This window comes from Sarcophilus harrisii, chromosome 2, assembly GCF_902635505.1.
Source record: "Sarcophilus harrisii chromosome 2, mSarHar1.11, whole genome shotgun sequence".
NCBI lineage: Eukaryota > Metazoa > Chordata > Mammalia > Dasyuromorphia > Dasyuridae > Sarcophilus > Sarcophilus harrisii.
The window spans coordinates 661,290,728-661,306,407 of record NC_045427.1 but is presented as its reverse complement, the minus strand read 5'-3'; the positions used below and the strand labels follow the sequence as shown (position 1 = coordinate 661,306,407).

General features: G+C 58.5%; 1 protein-coding gene across 3 annotated transcripts in view; it reads right to left on the bottom strand.

Annotated features, from left to right (window-relative positions):
• The window catches only part of ADGRA1 (adhesion G protein-coupled receptor A1), a 196,831-nt gene that overhangs the window by 80,604 nt on the left and 100,547 nt on the right, over positions 1-15,680 (bottom strand). For all 3 annotated transcript variants that reach the window (XM_031957074.1, XM_031957076.1, XM_031957075.1), the window contains 4 exons: positions 13,112-13,310; positions 12,726-12,875; positions 11,166-11,327; positions 7,168-7,347 (listed from right to left, as the gene is read on the bottom strand). In XM_031957074.1, the coding sequence (XP_031812934.1) occupies positions 7,168-7,347; positions 11,166-11,327; positions 12,726-12,875; positions 13,112-13,310 (691 nt within the window). The remainder of the gene's footprint in view (positions 1-7,167; positions 7,348-11,165; positions 11,328-12,725; positions 12,876-13,111; positions 13,311-15,680) is intronic.

The following is a 15,680-nucleotide window of genomic DNA, read 5'->3' as shown; positions in this document are numbered from 1 at the left end:
CTCCCTTCTCTCCTGCCCTTCCCTTTTCCCTCCTCTTTCTCCTCCTACTTCTTTACAGGGTTAGATAAATCTCTATACCCAACTGAATGATTAAGTTATTCTCTCTGAGCCAAAACTGAGAACAAGCTTCAGACAATGCTCGTCCCCCTCCCTCCTTTCCCTTGATTGTAACGTCTTTTGCGCCTCTCCATGTGACCTAATTGCCCCATTACACCTCCCCATTCTTTTTCCAGAACAGACTTTTTTCCTACCCTTAATGTTTCTTTCTTGGACGTCATCACATCAGAGTCCATTCACAACCATACCCTCAGTTCATGTATCTGCCCCAGTGACAGAGACAGTTCTCAAGAGTTACTGGTATCATTTTCCTATCTAGGGATGTAAACAGTTTAGCCTTTAAATAATACATATTCCCCCTGTTTACCTTTCTATACTTCTCTCGAATTCTGTGTTTGTAGATTAAATTTTCTGTTTAGTTCTGGGTTTTTTTTTCCAATAGAAATGATTGAAAGTCTATGACTTCTTTGTAGCTCCATCATCTCCCCTGAAAGATGATGGTCTATCCTGCTGGGTAGTTAATTCTGGGTTGTAACCTCAGCTCCTTTGCCTTCTGGATTATGGAATTCCAAGCCATTCAATCCTTTATTGTAGAAACTGCCAGGTCCTGGGTAATCCCTACTGTTGATCTTTGATATTTGAATTGTTTTTAACTGGAAGCTTGCAGGATTTTTTTCTTGAGATTTAGTTCTGGAGTTTTGCAACCATGTTCCTTTGGGATCTCTTTCCAAAGGTGATCGATGGATTCTTTTAATGAGTATTTCCCCCTCTGTTTCTAGAATATTGGGGTAGTTTTCCTTAATGATCTCTTGAAGAATGCTATCCAGGATCCTTTTTTTGGTCATGGCCTTCAGGTAAGCCAATAACTTTTAAATTGTCTCTTCTGGATCTATTTTCCAGGTCAGCTGTTTTTTTTCCAATGAGGTATTCACATTTCCTTCCATTCTTTTTAGTATGTTTGACTGATTATTGCTGTCTCACAAAGTCATTAGCTTCCATTTGCCCTGTTCTAATGTGTGATTTTCTTCAGTTAGCTTTTGGATGTCTTTTTCCATTTGGTTAATTCTACTTCTGAAGGTGTTATTTTCTTCAGTGGACTTTTTTACATTTGGACAACTGTTATTTTCTTCAGTCATTTTCCCCCTTCTTTTTTTCCAAGCTGTTGAATTTTTTATGCATTTTTTCACCTCTCAATATGATTTGCTTTTTAAAGTCTTTTATGAGCACTTCCAAGAAGCCTCTTTGGACTTGAGACCAATTCATATTTCTCTTTGAGATTTCCTCGATGGACATTTTGTCCTTGTGTGAGTTTGTGTTTTGGTCTGCCCCATCACTGTAGCAGCTTTCTATGATCGAGGTTCTTTTCTGTTTCTTGCTCATTTTCTTTCCTTTTCTTTTGATATTTCCTCCTTTTTTTTTTTTTTAATACTTTTATGGGTTGGGCCCTGCTTTTGGGGTAAAGGGGATGCTGTCCCAAGTTTCCTGTGCATCTCTGAGCCTCGGCTTTGAGCACAGGGACCTCTTGTGTTTGCAGGGAGTACTTTGCTTGCTCTTTTCAGTAGACAGCCTGGTTTCCCAGAGTTTGCCTTCTGAGCTGGGACTAGAGGCTGCCCCACTGATCTGCTCCTCTACTGTGTCAGTTCTGAGAATCTTAGTTGTGATTTGCTGCGATTAAGACCCTCTCACCAGCTTTCAGTCTGTCTGAGCTGGGTTGAACACTGACTTTTCTTGAAAAATTTCCAATATATCTTGAGCTGGAGAGCGGTTTCATTCCACCATACTCTGTTCAGAGGCTTGATTTCGTGTGGTTTTCGAGGGAAACTAGGAGAGCTCAAGCAGCTTCCTGGCTTTATTCCACCCTCTTAGCTCCACCTCCAGAAGCCATTTCTGTTTCGCACACTCTGTTTTGGATCCCCTTTTCTTCTCCCTCTCTAGAACTTCCCATGGTGCTCTCATCAGCATTCCTGAATTTAATGACCATCTCTAAGCTAATGATTCTCAAATGTACTTTTCCTGTGTGCTGAGTGCAGAACACACGTGTCCTTCACTAGAACCCCTCTGCCTCTTTGTGTAGATATTGGACCAGCCTAGGAGCCATGTGGCATGTCAGTCAGCCAGTCAGTCACAGTCATTTGTTAACTACCCACTCTGTGCCAGACACTGTGCTAAGTACTTGCAGCCACCCCAGCTCCTTCCTCCTTAGATCATTTCCCCATCAAATGTTAGTAATCCTAGTGTTTTCTTTTTGAATGCTAATGTAAAGTTCCACCCTGACTTTCAATGAAGCCTGTTTTGTTGGTTTCAGTCTCTTGTTTCCCAAATGCTGGAAACTTCAATCTGGCTTTGATTTCATTAATTATTCATTCCAACACTGAGAAACCTGCGACTTTTATCATCTTGTTTTTTATGCATGTCATTGATTGAAATGGGATTTCCCTTAGGGTAGAAGTTGGAGCCTTGGGGTGTTCAATTGAAGCTGTCCCTTCAGATAGCACCATTGTTTACATATCTTAGGTTTAAAACCTTGGAGTATCTTTGATTCACCTCCTTCCCCACTTACTCCCTCAACTCTCATATCTAAGAAGTTACCAAGTTTTGTTGAGTCTATTCTTTGAGCTTTTTTCAAACCTGACACCCTCTCTCTGAGATGGATGCCACTGTCACCTTCCTAGTGTCTCTATTTCTGTCTCTCTCTCTTTCTCTGTCTCTGTCTGTCTCTGCCTCTCTGCCTGTGTCTGTTTCTCTGTCTCTCTGTGTCTGTCTGTCCATGTCTGTGTCTCTTTGTCTCCCTCCCTCCCTCTCCCTCCCTCTCCCTCCCTCCCCTTTTCTTTTCCCCTTCTCAGTTCACAAATGAGAAAATGGATGCTCAGATAAGTCATATAGCCTGCCAGCAGTAACAGAGCTAAAAGACAGTGCTTCTGCTTCTTGCTAGTGTTTCCCCAAGTCTATTGGACTGGTGAGAATCTGTCTTTTTTGATAAATGACATATAGATCACACAGGCTTCGTCCCCTGGTTCTGCCCAGACTGCTGACATTCAAGGGGAGTCTCCAGTGGCACTTTCCCTGTTTTTGACCAAGGCACACTGGGTCCCTTTGTTAAATCCACTTTGAATTTGACAAATCTCTCAGCCCCTTACAATAATAAAAGGTCTTGTTTGTCTCTTTCCCAGTGTCTTTATCTCATTGGTTTCTTCATCCTGAGGCCCTTTATGGGCAGGTCCTGACCAGGACACTTAGTGGGCTTGAGGAGGGTAACCCCTTCCTGAGCACCCCACTTTGGAGCATTATCTCAGCCAGACCTAGGGCTGTGTTCCCACTCCCTGGGCACGCTCTGAGAAGGGATGCTGTGAAATTCTATTAGTAAGTACTTGCATCAGGGTTATGCTCATTACTGTGCCAGGAGCTTTTTATCATCTGATTGATTAAGCTTATACGCTGTTATTAAACAGATCACTGCCCGAGAGGGACACTGCCGCCTGGCATCCCTGGCTCCAGATGCATAAGTCCATCCCACAACAAGCTCTGGTGGTCTTCCAGCATCCGGCCTGCACAAAGGGCAGGAGAATGTTGAAGACATTTCACTTGACTCATTTCCCAGGTCCCTGAATTCATGGATGAGCAGCACTTGGCCCGGGTGCCCAGTCACCAGCTGTCACAGGTCTGGCCACCCTCAATTACTCCTGGTGAAATTTCTGCTCTTTTTGAACCCTCAGAGGGACCCAGTCAGTCTTGTCTGCGGAGGTACAGAGAGCAGGTCTGTCTGCACATACACACCAAAAGACAAAACCACAGAGAGGATTCCTCAGCAATCAGAAAAGGAAGAAAAGTCATCCAGTCCAGGGACCATGGACAGCGCCCCAAAGACCATGGACAGCGCTCCAAAGGAATATGGACAGCACTACAAGAACCATGGACAGCACCGAGACCAAGCCCAGTTGGTCAGAAGAACCTGAGGCCAGGCGGGATTCCCAGAGAGGTGGGGCCAGAAACAAGAGAGACCTTCTCATTATTCTGTCTCCTTATAACTTGTCCCCAGCCCCATCCTCCCCAGGCAGCTGACCCAATGACTTCACACAATCCTCAAAACCCTTAATGGCCCGCAGCAACCCTGAGCAAGTTCCCAGGCACCAAAGCTGACACAAAGTCCATTCAGCTGAGAGGAAACCAACTCTGGAGCAACTACCCCACCCTCTGCCAAGCCCCAGGTGGGAGATGTGCTGTCCTGGGCTCCTCCCTCTCCCTGACCCCAACTAGCCAATTAGAGCAGCTCCCTCCCTTGACAAAACCAGCTTCTAAAAGGCTCAGGAGGAGGAGCTGCCCACCCAGGCCACAGGGATGAGGAGAGCTGGGGACACCACTCCTCGGTCACATCGCGGTGGATGGGCCGGGATGGGCAGGACCTCTGCTACCAAGAGGGCCGAGGGATACTTCCCAGGACTGGCCTTCAGGGCCTCCTTCTGGGGCTAATGGACTCTGTCTCAGTTTGAGCAGCAGAGAGAACTTTTGTCTCTGTGGGACTGAGACTTAACACGGCCGAATCAGGGCTGGGGTCCTGTTAGTTCTGAGATCATCCCAGGTCTATGTCAAAGTGCCAAGATGGAGACCAGCCCCTCCCCCTCAGGGCCCCATTTTCAGGCGAATTGTTACAAGAGCCGGGTCCTGGGCAGAGAGGCCCCTGCTGGTGGACGCGTGGCCCAACCATGGATCGAGGAGCTGGGGCCCGAGCCCCTGCTGCCCTGCTCCTCCGTGGGGACCTCCCCGGGAAACTGAGGGCCCCCAAGCCAAGACCAGATCCAGACCTGGGTGCGGAAACTGAATGAGAGAAAGAGCAGCCAGGGCTCCACATGCGCTCCGCCATGGGGGGCCAGCGTCTTACAATCCCCATTTTGCAGACAAAGAAGTTGAGAGGAGAGAGCATCGCTCCAGTTACTCAGAGCGGGGACCTGACCCCTCAGTCGCCTCAGCTTGTCAGGTCCATGGGGACAAGGGCAGGATGACTCCAGTAGCAGCTACTCCAGGAAGGGTCCGGCCACCTACTCCTCATGCCCTGAAGCAGGGGTCTGATGCCGGTGAGCCCGGCGGAGGATGGGCAGGAGTCTGAGGCTGGTTTAGGAAATGATGGAGGCCAAAGCATCCACACCATTAATGGTAATTATAACAACATTTATGCAGTACCTGCTATATGCTTTACACAGACGCTACATGAAATTGTCTCATGCGGTCCCCACAATAACCCTGGGATTTGTATGGCTCTACCGCCTTGCACTTGTACCACTCCAATACCTTGCACTTGATTGGCTTTAATACCTTGCACTTGTGCGGCTCCGGCAACCTCACTTGTGCGGCTCTGGCACCCTGCACTTGTGCGGCTCCGGCACCCTGCACTTGTGCGGCTCTGGCACCATGCACTTATGCGGCTCTGGCACCATGCACTTGTACGGCTCCAAGACCTTCCACTCGACCAGTTGGAACGAGCTTCCAGCAGCCACTGAGGGGAGAAGGGAAGGCTAGAGAGGGCAACCTCTGGTTCTCAGTGTAACAGTTGGAACCATGAGAAGAGGTCTCAGATGGAAGCGCTCAGGCAGCCAGCACTCAATCAGCTGCCAAGTGGATGCCCCGTAGGCAGGGGCCCATGCCAAGAATCAGCCTCCCTGGGATCGCATTTAAATGAGGCCATCGGAAGCTAACAAGCTCCAGGGCAGCCAGCACCAGCAGAACCATTAACCGCTGTCTGCAGAGGGATGGGGGGGGGTGTCTAGCTAAGCCCAAGCATCTCAGGGGCCTCAGTTAATGAAGCTGTTGGAACCCACAGATCCAAGGGACCCAGATCAGGGATGATGGAGTGGGATCCTTGAGACCACCGGGATCCCAAAGCACAATATGGGGACATGGCACAGATCTCAAAGGCCCCAGAACCAGAAGCAGCAGAGCCCTCGGGCCACTCCTTCAGCTGCCCCTTAACTCCCACCCCAGGGCATACCATTATGTAAATTCTGGCAGGGACTGCTTTCCTCCCCCAGGACGGTCCCTTTTGGTTAGGCTCCAAAGTCATTGCTCGCTGTGCTGGGCACAGGCTGCTAGGGGAGCCGAGACCTTTGCGGACTCCCATAAAGCCCCCGGTGTCTGACTAACTGGGCATTCCTGGCCTTCCCGCCTTGGCGCTTCCCTTTTCCTGGACATCTATGAGCCAATCAGAGAGTGTCCCTTAAAGGTGCTGCTCCCGCACCCTGAACCAGGAGAGCAGGAGCCCAAATACCCCGGCGCTCACTGATCCAGCCCCCAGCCCTCAGAGGGGAGCCAAGGCAGTGTGAGGGCCAAAGCCGCTCTCCCCATAGGAACATCTTTGAGGCTCACTGAGTTTCTCTTTGCCACGAGCTCACAAAAGGCAAAATGAGCTTCCCCACTTATTTTCGGGGCCAGAACTTGAAAGAAGGTGCTAAGTCACTGGAATGGATAGAGACACTGCTCATGTACTTGGTTCACACCTTTGGAGTTCACGCCTTTGGGAGAGTTCACACCTTTAAGAGAGGGTATGTAAGGAGGAGCTCCCACAAGCCCTTCTCTGGGAATCAGATTCATTCCCACTTCTCCCTTTGTGCTGCCCGGAGATTCAGAGAGAGCTGGAGGCTGAAGATGGAAGAGACAAAGGACTAGTGGCAGGAACCAAGGCGAGAGAGAGGCCTCTGAGAAGGCTAACAGGGCTATTTTGGAAGAGACAGTAAAGGACCTGGCTGCATTTGGGGTGATTATTATACAGAACTGAAGCGAAGGCTGCTCCCAGAAGCCCCCTAAGAAACCTGCTTACAGAGAACATTATACTTTGGAGAAGAGAATATTACACCGCCTGAGAGGGAGAGACACAGGTCGAAGCCCTTTCCATCGGCCGCTTTGCCTGGGTCTCTCTAGAACCTCCCAGGTCTCGGAACCCCCGGAGCTCTGAGCCAGACAAAGGCCCCCCCACATGACCATCCCCCACAGCACGGTCACAGACGGCCCGGCATGTTTCCTCCCCGGACACCGGACACGCTCCTCGTTGCCTTGACTTGCAGAATTTCTGACATTTGGCAGGAAACGCCGGACCCAGGGTGAGCGTCCCAAGGGCCCACCTACCTGGGCAGGCTGCTCCGCCCCTCTGTCCCACGCTGCTCCGGAAGCGTCACACTTAAGGCTCAGGGCCTCTTCGGGGTGGGCGTCTCCCTCCCCGGGCGCCTTCTGGAAGACCACACAGCTCATCCCTCTGAAGCTTGAGGGCTGGAGGACCCAGGCCTCGAGTGCTATGTTAGGGGAGACCTGCAAAAAGGGAGGGAGAAGAGGCCTGAGTCTCCACCGCACACAGTACACGGCTCCAGGGAACGCACAGTTACGGGCAGAGCGGGTCTGTGGGCCAGGGAGCGCCACTGCTCGGCACTCACAGCTCGGGGCTGGGGGGAGCCAGTCTGCAGGCCCAGACTCTTCCCGTGCCATGGAAGGCTGTGGCCCCCAGCCCCTGGGGAGACCAGAGGCACCGGGTCCTACCCTCAGGGCTTCAGTGGCCTCTGGTCCCTCTGGAGCTGCCTCTTGTTGGGGCCCTGTGCTAGCTGCTGGCCCCCCGGCCCTGCCTCTGTCCCCCACAAGTGGCCCTTCTGGGCTGCGGCGGGTGCAGGTCCAGAAACATGGGCCCGGCTCCCTGGCCCCCCCGCAGAGCCTCCTGGACACCGGCCTCATGGAAAGCCTTGCTGTGTTGGGGCGTGTCTCCTCCCTCCCGACTTTAAAGGAAATCATGTTTCCAACGAGCCAATTTATTGCTGCTAATTACCGTCTGGCTCCCATCCAAAGGGAGCAGATGAGGCTGCGGTCCTGGGAGGGGCCGGGAGGCGGGCCCCAGCTCGGCGCACTCACCAGCCAGACACATGTGGGGGGGTACCTGCTTCCCCTGCAGTGAGCCCCAGGGGAGCCCCCGTGGTGCCACGGCCCCCACAGCTCTGCCCCCAGAGCGCGGCCCCCACAGCACGGGCCCCAGAGCGCGGCCCCCAGAGCGCGGCCCCCACAGCACGGGCCCCAGAGCGCGGCCCCCAGAGCGCGGCCCCCACAGCACGGGCCCCAGAGCGCGGCCCCCATAGTGCGGCCCCCGGAGCGCAGCCCCTGAGGTGCCACAGCCCCCACAGCACGGCCTCCAGAGCACTGCCCCCCTTCAGAAAGGCCGGGGACCCCCAATGTGCCCAGCTCTTCTTGGGCTTCCCAGGCCCCGCCTCCGTCTGCTTCACTCGCCCTGGGGCACCCACAAGCAGGGACACCTCCAGGTGCCCCACTTCCAAACTCCCCGGGTAATACCCTCCCCCAACTGTCTAATGCATCTGCCCAAGGTGTGGGGCTGACGTACTTCCCCCGCTCCAGAGGCTTTGGGCACTGTCCGGCCGGCCTGGTGCTGCCCCCCTCCCCCCAGCCCCCACTGATCTTCCTCTGGTGTGAGCCCCGGCCCTCACAGTCCGGCCACCCTTCCCCCCCTCACAGCGGGCACCAGCCCCTCCTGGCATGGCCGAGACCCTCTGCGGCCCCAGGGCTGGACGCCTGCAGGAAGGCGCGCTTCCCAACACAGGCCAAGGACATCACTGATGGGGGTGGCCTGCGAGCCCCCGGGCCCCTGGGTTTGGCCATCACCCACCAGCCGCTCCCTCGTGCCCGGAAAAGAGAAAGAATGAGCATCGCCCGCTCAAACACCAGCGCCCGGACCTGACTCAAGGCCCTCTGGACCCATCCTGGTCCCGGCTCCCCCGTCCTCCCCAATCAGGGCCCCGGGCTTCCTGGCCCGGGTTTGTGGACGGGCCACGTGGGCGGGGACAGCTCCAGCCTTAGCTGTTCTCCTTTGGTGCCCCACAGCCCCTCCTGCCCCTCCCCCTCACAGCCCCGACCCTGGGGGGAGGCGAGTTAGACAAACAGGGGGAAGCAGAGCCGAGGGACCCCCAGAGTGGGGGTGTCCGGGGCTTGGGCCTCCAACATCCCTGCAGGCCGAGGGTCACACACACCTTGGTCTTGGGCAGCGACCCCGGGCCAGCTGACGGACGGCTCCCTGGCTCTTGGGGCGCGTGTCCTTCCAGGGCCGGCTCTGCCCCCTGCAGGCCGCTGACCTCCCAGACCTGCCATCGGCGCTTCCGTCCGGGGCTTCAGCCCAGAGCTTCAGGCTCACAGCCTCAGGGCCGCCCCTGCCCTTCCCTCACACGGGGCACGGTGGGACGGCTGACAAGCCTGCCCTGGCGGCCACGGTGGGCACAAAAGCCCCGGCTCTCTCAGGAAGAGCGCGAGGGTCTCCCCGCCCTCCCTGTGGGGAGGAAGCACCCCCTTCTCGTCTCGCACCCGGCGAGCTCCCGCTGCCTCCTTAGCCACGGTGACTCACTTTTACTTCTGGTCTTTCTTGTCCTCCTTCCCGGCCTCCCGGAGGCCGCCTCCTTCCCTTTCACATCTGGGGCCTTCCTGGGCCCTTCCTTCCCTGCACGGGGTGAGCGACCCCCAAGATCCCTCTGAAAGCCCCCTCTCACCCCCCTCCCCTGCACACCAGGCTCCCGAGACTGTCTAGCAGCTGTTCCCAATTACCCTCCCACTCTCTCCCTTCCTTGAAAGCCGCTCTCAGCTTCCCTGCCAGACCAAAATGGCTCCCCAGGAGCTCTGTCATCTGGGGCTGTTAAGTGGAGTGCGCCACCCCACCCCCGTCCCGCTGGGCTCTGGCGCCGTGGCCCCCCTCCCCTCCCGTGGCAAGGGCTCCCTCCCACCCCCTCCCACCCCCACCCCTCTCCATGGCAAGGCTCTCCCTCGCTCCCCCTCCCCTCGCGTCACTCGGTACCAGACTGACATCAGGTCCCTTCCCTGGGTCCCACCCAACCCCATCGCTCGCCGTGGCTTCCCATCCCTTCTCCCGACACTTCCTTTTGAGGTCCTTAGCCGCCATAGACTCAGCGACCATCTTGGAGCAGCCCCAGCCCCGGGGACCTTACCGGCTGTCCCCCTGACGTGAGGTCACCCCCGAGGGGCCCTCCCCCTCCCAACTTTCCTCTCTCGGAAGGGGCAGCGCCCCCTCTGTCCACCCTCAGCCCTCGCTTCAGCACCATAGCCAGCCCTTGCCAAGCTTGTTAAAAGACCCCTCCCCTCCCCTCTTCGTTAGTCAGCAAGCATGGAGGCATTTGGTATGCCCCGGAGCCTGAGCGAGCCACGGGGAGGACCAGGAGACCGGGGGCCGGGAGACTGGGGGGCCGGGAGACTGGGGGGCCGGGAGACCGGGGGGCCAGGAGACCGGGGGTGTGGGCCTTGACCACAGAGCGGTACAGCATATAAAGGATTAAGGCAGGCCGTGTAAGAGTGGATGAAAGACAATGCTCAGAAGGGGCTTGTGGGGGTCCTGCCTGTTGAAGGTGGGCTGTGAGCCTCTTGCAGGAAGCCAGGGAAGCTCAGAAATGGAGGAGAGAATTCCAGGTCTGAGGTGCCGCTGGGCAAAGGCCTGGCGGTGGGAGATGAAGCCCTCTGGAAGGGGCCATCAGGGGCTGGTGAGGCTCACTGCGGAGCGGGGAGCCCCGGTGTTAGAGCCTGGGCAGGAGGAAGGAGCCCAAGCACAGACTGGCCGCTTCACTGGGCACGCCCCCAACACAGGCGTCCTCCCTTCCAGCCCAGGGCCAGCCTCTGGCTCATGGTTTTCCCTGGCCCCCAACACAGGCGTCCTCCCCTGGGGTTGCCAAGGGGTGAGGTGAAGAGGGAGGACAGTCGTCTCGGGAGTGTCTGACAAAGAAATGGGACCTGGTGTCCAGGGGAGTCAGTCTGGGAACAAGCAGGGCCCTAACTGGGCCGGCCCCAGATCCAGGGGTTCCAGGCCATCCTGGACAGATGCAGCTGGGCATGGGTGCCCACAACACATGGGCACACACGGGCACACACGTATGACATTCTCAGGCCCGTTCTCTCCCAGCACACGCACTTCAGGGACACCTGGGGCTTCACGGGGGGGGGCTGTTTGGCGGAACAGAGCCCTCGCAGCCCCCAGGGGAGTGCCCGGGACCCTGTTGGAGCTGGGCTGCCTGGCAGTGGGGCGGGCGGTGCCCTTCACCACGGCTGCCCCCCCTCCCGCCGTGGCAGCCCGCAGAAGGTACCTTGGACATGGCAGGCACGCTGGCAGTGGGCGTCCGCTCGGCCACGCGCTCGAGGCAGCGAAGGGCTCTCGTGCAGGCTCCGTCTTCTCTCTGCGCCGCCCACAGCGCGTGGTCTCCCACCAGCATCAGGTTGCTTGCGATTTGGACCAGGGCGTCTCCGAGCTACGGGAAAGAAGCCAAGGGCATGGACTGTAACAGGCCCTGTAACAGACATGTTACAGTCCACACAGAGCCCCTGGCCCCTGCTCAGCGCCCTGGGGGGAAGAGAACCGGCCCAGGAGCAGATGGGCTCCCCAGGCCAGTCTCCGTGGGAGGGCTCCCGGGCCAGCCTCCACAGAAGGGCTCCCTAGGCTCCCAGGCCAGTCTCCATGGGAGGGTTCCTAGGGCTGATCTCAAGGACTCCCTGGGCCGCCTCCACAGAAGGGCTCCCTGGGCCAGCCTCCAGGACTGCCCAGGCCGGCCTCCGTGGTCAGAGAAGAGAAAGAAGCTCGGCCCAGGTGGCCCCCAGACATGGGTGAGTCCGGAGAGCTTTCTGGGAAGTCCCAGATGGGGAGGGGACAAGGAGGAAGGGGGGTACAGGAAGCCCCCCTGAGGAAGAGGGAGACTGGGAGGAGGACCCGGCCCGCACAGGCAGCCCACAGAGGTGAGGGGGCTCTGGCAGCCGCGGTGAGGGGACCTGGGTCACTTTGGACAGAGCGGTTTCAGCCCCTGATGGGGTCAGAACCTAGAGGGCAAAGGAGAGGGGGATGGCCGGGGCGCGAGCGGGCGGAGTGATGGGCACCGGGGCCTCTGCTGGGACTCGGGGGCTGCGGGCCTGGCAAAGGCTTCGGGCCCTGCCCCACAGAGGGACTGGCTGCTTCTCGTCCCAGGAGGAGGCACCAGGGTGGCTCTGTGGGAACCCAAGAAGGAGCCGGCACGGGAAGAGACCAAATGCGAGTGGGAGGGATGGCGGGAAGGCCGAGATCCACAGGGAATGGGAGGAAGCCGGAATAAGGGACAGGCCCGCGACTGACCCGGAGGGACCGAGCTGTGGCGGGGCAGGAGATGAAGCTTGTGATGGGCTCGGATGCTGGAATCTAGCACGAGGGAAGGGGGGGCAGGACGCTTGGAAAGGTGCTGCAGGGCTGGACGGGCTCGGTTGGGGGACAGACCCGGGGCCTTCCCTTCCAGCAGAGCGGGGCACAGAGGCGGCCCTCGAGCACACGGGTCTGGGAGGGAAGACTGGTGACAGGAGGAGGCGAATGGGACTTTCCAGCCTGACTGGTCTCCTCTGTGTCCCAAGCAGAGATAATGCGCCGGGGGAGACATAAGATACAGACTTCTCCCCCACCATGTCCTGGCTCCCAGTGGGGGCAGCGTGGGGCCCTCCAGCCCAGAGGGGACCTGATGCCAGCGTCTGGCCCGGGCCCCCCTGGGGCTCTGGGAGGCAGCGGGGGACAAGGTTTGCCCTCCCCTGTACAGACAGAGAGACTATAGACACGTGGACAGCCCTCCCACTCGCCCCCTGCCCGCCCCCTGCCCGCCCCCCAGGACGCTTTGCCGCAGAAACGCTGTACTTACTTCCTGGCTTTCTTCCACAAAGGCCAGCAGCCTCTCCATCATCTGGGCCAGGTGGACGACCTCTGTCTTCCCCGCAAAGGGAGACGCCCCCCTCGTGTAGAGCGCCAGTCGGGCCGAGAACTCTCCCACGTTGGTGACGTTGATGTGCATCTGAAAGGGCACCAGACCCTCATCACCCGCCACGTAGCGTTTGCTGGGGGCCGGACCACATATGGGGGGCAAGGGGTGTCCTCCTCCTGCAGCCGGGGGTCAGAAGCCTCCAGTTCCTGGGACAAGACCGGCCTCCCCCGGGGTCAGCAACTCTATGGTCCTACAGGGGCTGCCCCCGATCCTGCTGCTCCCACCAGCAAGCCCCCCCCCACCCCGGGACAGGGGCAATCACCCACCGTAGCAAAGGCCGAGAGCACCTGGATGACTTCTTGGGAAGAAGGGCACTCGGACAGGTCGGCCTCGTCCCAGCGGCCGCCCGGGCCGCACCTGCGCCGAGCCCTGGGCTCCCCGGGACTGCTGCGAAGGGACAGCCCGCTCAGGGGGAAGGGAAGGCACAGGTGGGAGGCTGTCACCCCCGCCAAGGTTCTGGGCCACCTGGAAACAGCAGAAACATGGAGACTTTGGTCTTCTCCATGGCACCTGGAGGAGACACTCAGGGCCTCTGGGGGAGGCACTCGGGGAGACACTCGGAGCGGCCTGGGGGAGACACTTGGGGTCTCTGGAGGAGACACTCAAGGCCTCCAGGGAGCCTGAGGGCCACAATCTGGAGACACTTCAGGTGACCCTTCCAGGCCCCCGGCCCTGGCCCCAGCCCCGCTGGGGAATATGGCCCGGCTCAGCCACTTCACCAACTTAGGGGTCCTCGATTAAGAGCAGGGAGGGGCCTGGGAAACCGCAGGTCCAGTCCCCTGGTCAGGGTCACACGTATCCAAGGACAACGAGGTCACTAGTCCAAGGCCCCCAAATACCCACTAGTGTCTTACTGACTCGGTCGTAAAGAAGGGGGCTGCCCCCGGGAAGGGGCTGCTGGGAAAAGCTGCTCAAACCGGAGCCCTGCTCAGCCATTCTGGAGCCTCCCCCCAAGGGGGCTTTATATCTGGGGAGGGGGGTTGTGCAGGTGAGTGTCTGTGTGTCTCTGTATATGAGTGTGTGTTAGAAGGTAAAACAGAGAAAGACAGAGACAGAGACCAAGGCAGAGACCGAGGCACATGCAGAGACCGAGGCTGAGACCTAGGCCGAGGCCGAGACAGAAGGCAGAAGGCAGAAGTGGGGAGGTGATGAGGCCCCCTCTCCTTGAAGGACGGTCCCAGAGAAGAATCACAGGCTGCTGGCCCCGACATTCTCCGGGGGGAATTCAGGGACATGGTTCATGAACCCCAAGCTCCTCTGTCAAGGAGGGATTCTCTCTCTCTTTTCTTTCCTTTCTAAACTTGTTTTTAAGGAGGACTTGGGATTCTTTGCCTGCAGGGCCTTTCCTGGCACAGGAGTCATCGCCAGCCTGAGGGGCCTTAGACCAGGGCAGGAGCTTGCTCCACCCCCTCGAAAGCTTGCGGGAGAAGCAGATCGGCCAGGCCGGACTGGGACCGAGACAAGGACGTTTTCTGAGACAGCGGAGCGAAGGCCGGCCTGCCCCTGACAGTCCCTGGCTGGGTGGGCGCAGGGGGTGGGGCCTGTTCCCAGCTACGTCTGGGGGCCTGGTCGTGAATCCCACCGAAGTTTTATTAGAGAGGGTCCAGGGGAGGTTCCCCCGGGGGAGGTCCCAGCAGGACCCCTGGGGGTGGGGCGCGGGCTCTCAGCCACAGACAGAGAGCAAGGCAAACTCCGGGGCAGGAGCTCGCTTCCTTGCATCCTCCTCCTCAAACCGCGGAAGCGGGACACGTGGGGGGGGGGCGCGGGACACGTGGGGGGGGCGCGGGACACGTGGGGGGGGGCGCGGGACACGTGGGGGGGGGCGCGGGACACGTGGGGGGGGGCGCGGGACACGTGGGGGGGGGCGCGGGACACGTGGGGGGGCGGCTAATTCCTCTGATTCCCCAGAGAGTTAAGCTGCCAGAGCCGAAGGCCACGCGCAGGGGACCCGGTGAGCCGAGGAGACGAAAAATGTACGTCTCTGGGGACGAGCCCATTTCCCCAAGACATCTCAGGAAAGGGAGGGAGGCGGCTGTGCCCGGGAGAACCTCGGAGAACCGGCATCAAGGCGGGCCCGGATATGTGGCGCGGCGCCCTCAGACGGGCATCGCTGGGCCCCTGCCTTTTTTAATCCGGGTGTCTGGGAAGGCCTTTGTGAAGTCTCCTGGGAGCAGAGGCAAGAGGGGCCAGGGGGCCGGCGGCCTCATCCTTCCTGCCCGGGCGCTGCGTCCGCCCATTTCTCCAGCGCAGCCGCCGGCTCTCCCGTCCCTGAAGGGGCGGCCAGCCGTTGAGCCCGGCTCTCCCCCGCTCTCTTCCTTCCCGCCTGTTAGGCCAGGGGGGCCGCAGTCCAGGCAGCCCCGGCCAGGGGCAGCTCACGGCTCTGACTTCTTAGGCTGGGGCGGCCCGAAAGCCCTTCTGGAAATCTTTAATCCCTGCCTTCAAACTAAGCCAGAGAACTCCCAGAAGCCTTTGCTCCAGCTCCCCAAACTGTGGCCGTCGGGGGGCGTGGGCAGACTTGCTTTTGAATGATGCCCAGTGACAGGACGCCCCTGGCGCTGGTTCCCCGAGGGACATTTTATTGTAGAGAGAAGGCAGGCCCGGGATCCGAGCCAAGGGATCTCCGCAAGCTGGTGGTCCCAATGCCGGGCCCACCCCCAAAGCACAAGATGGGGGGGCGGGGCGGCCTCCAATGGAAGCCATAAAATGGGGGAGGAGTTAGGGGTCCCCTTACCGCACCTTCAGGTCACACTCTGCGCCTTCATTCGCAGGCCCGCCCCCTCCCCATGGGGAGCAGCCGCCTCTGCCCTCAGGGCAGCCTCTGAAACACAAGATCCC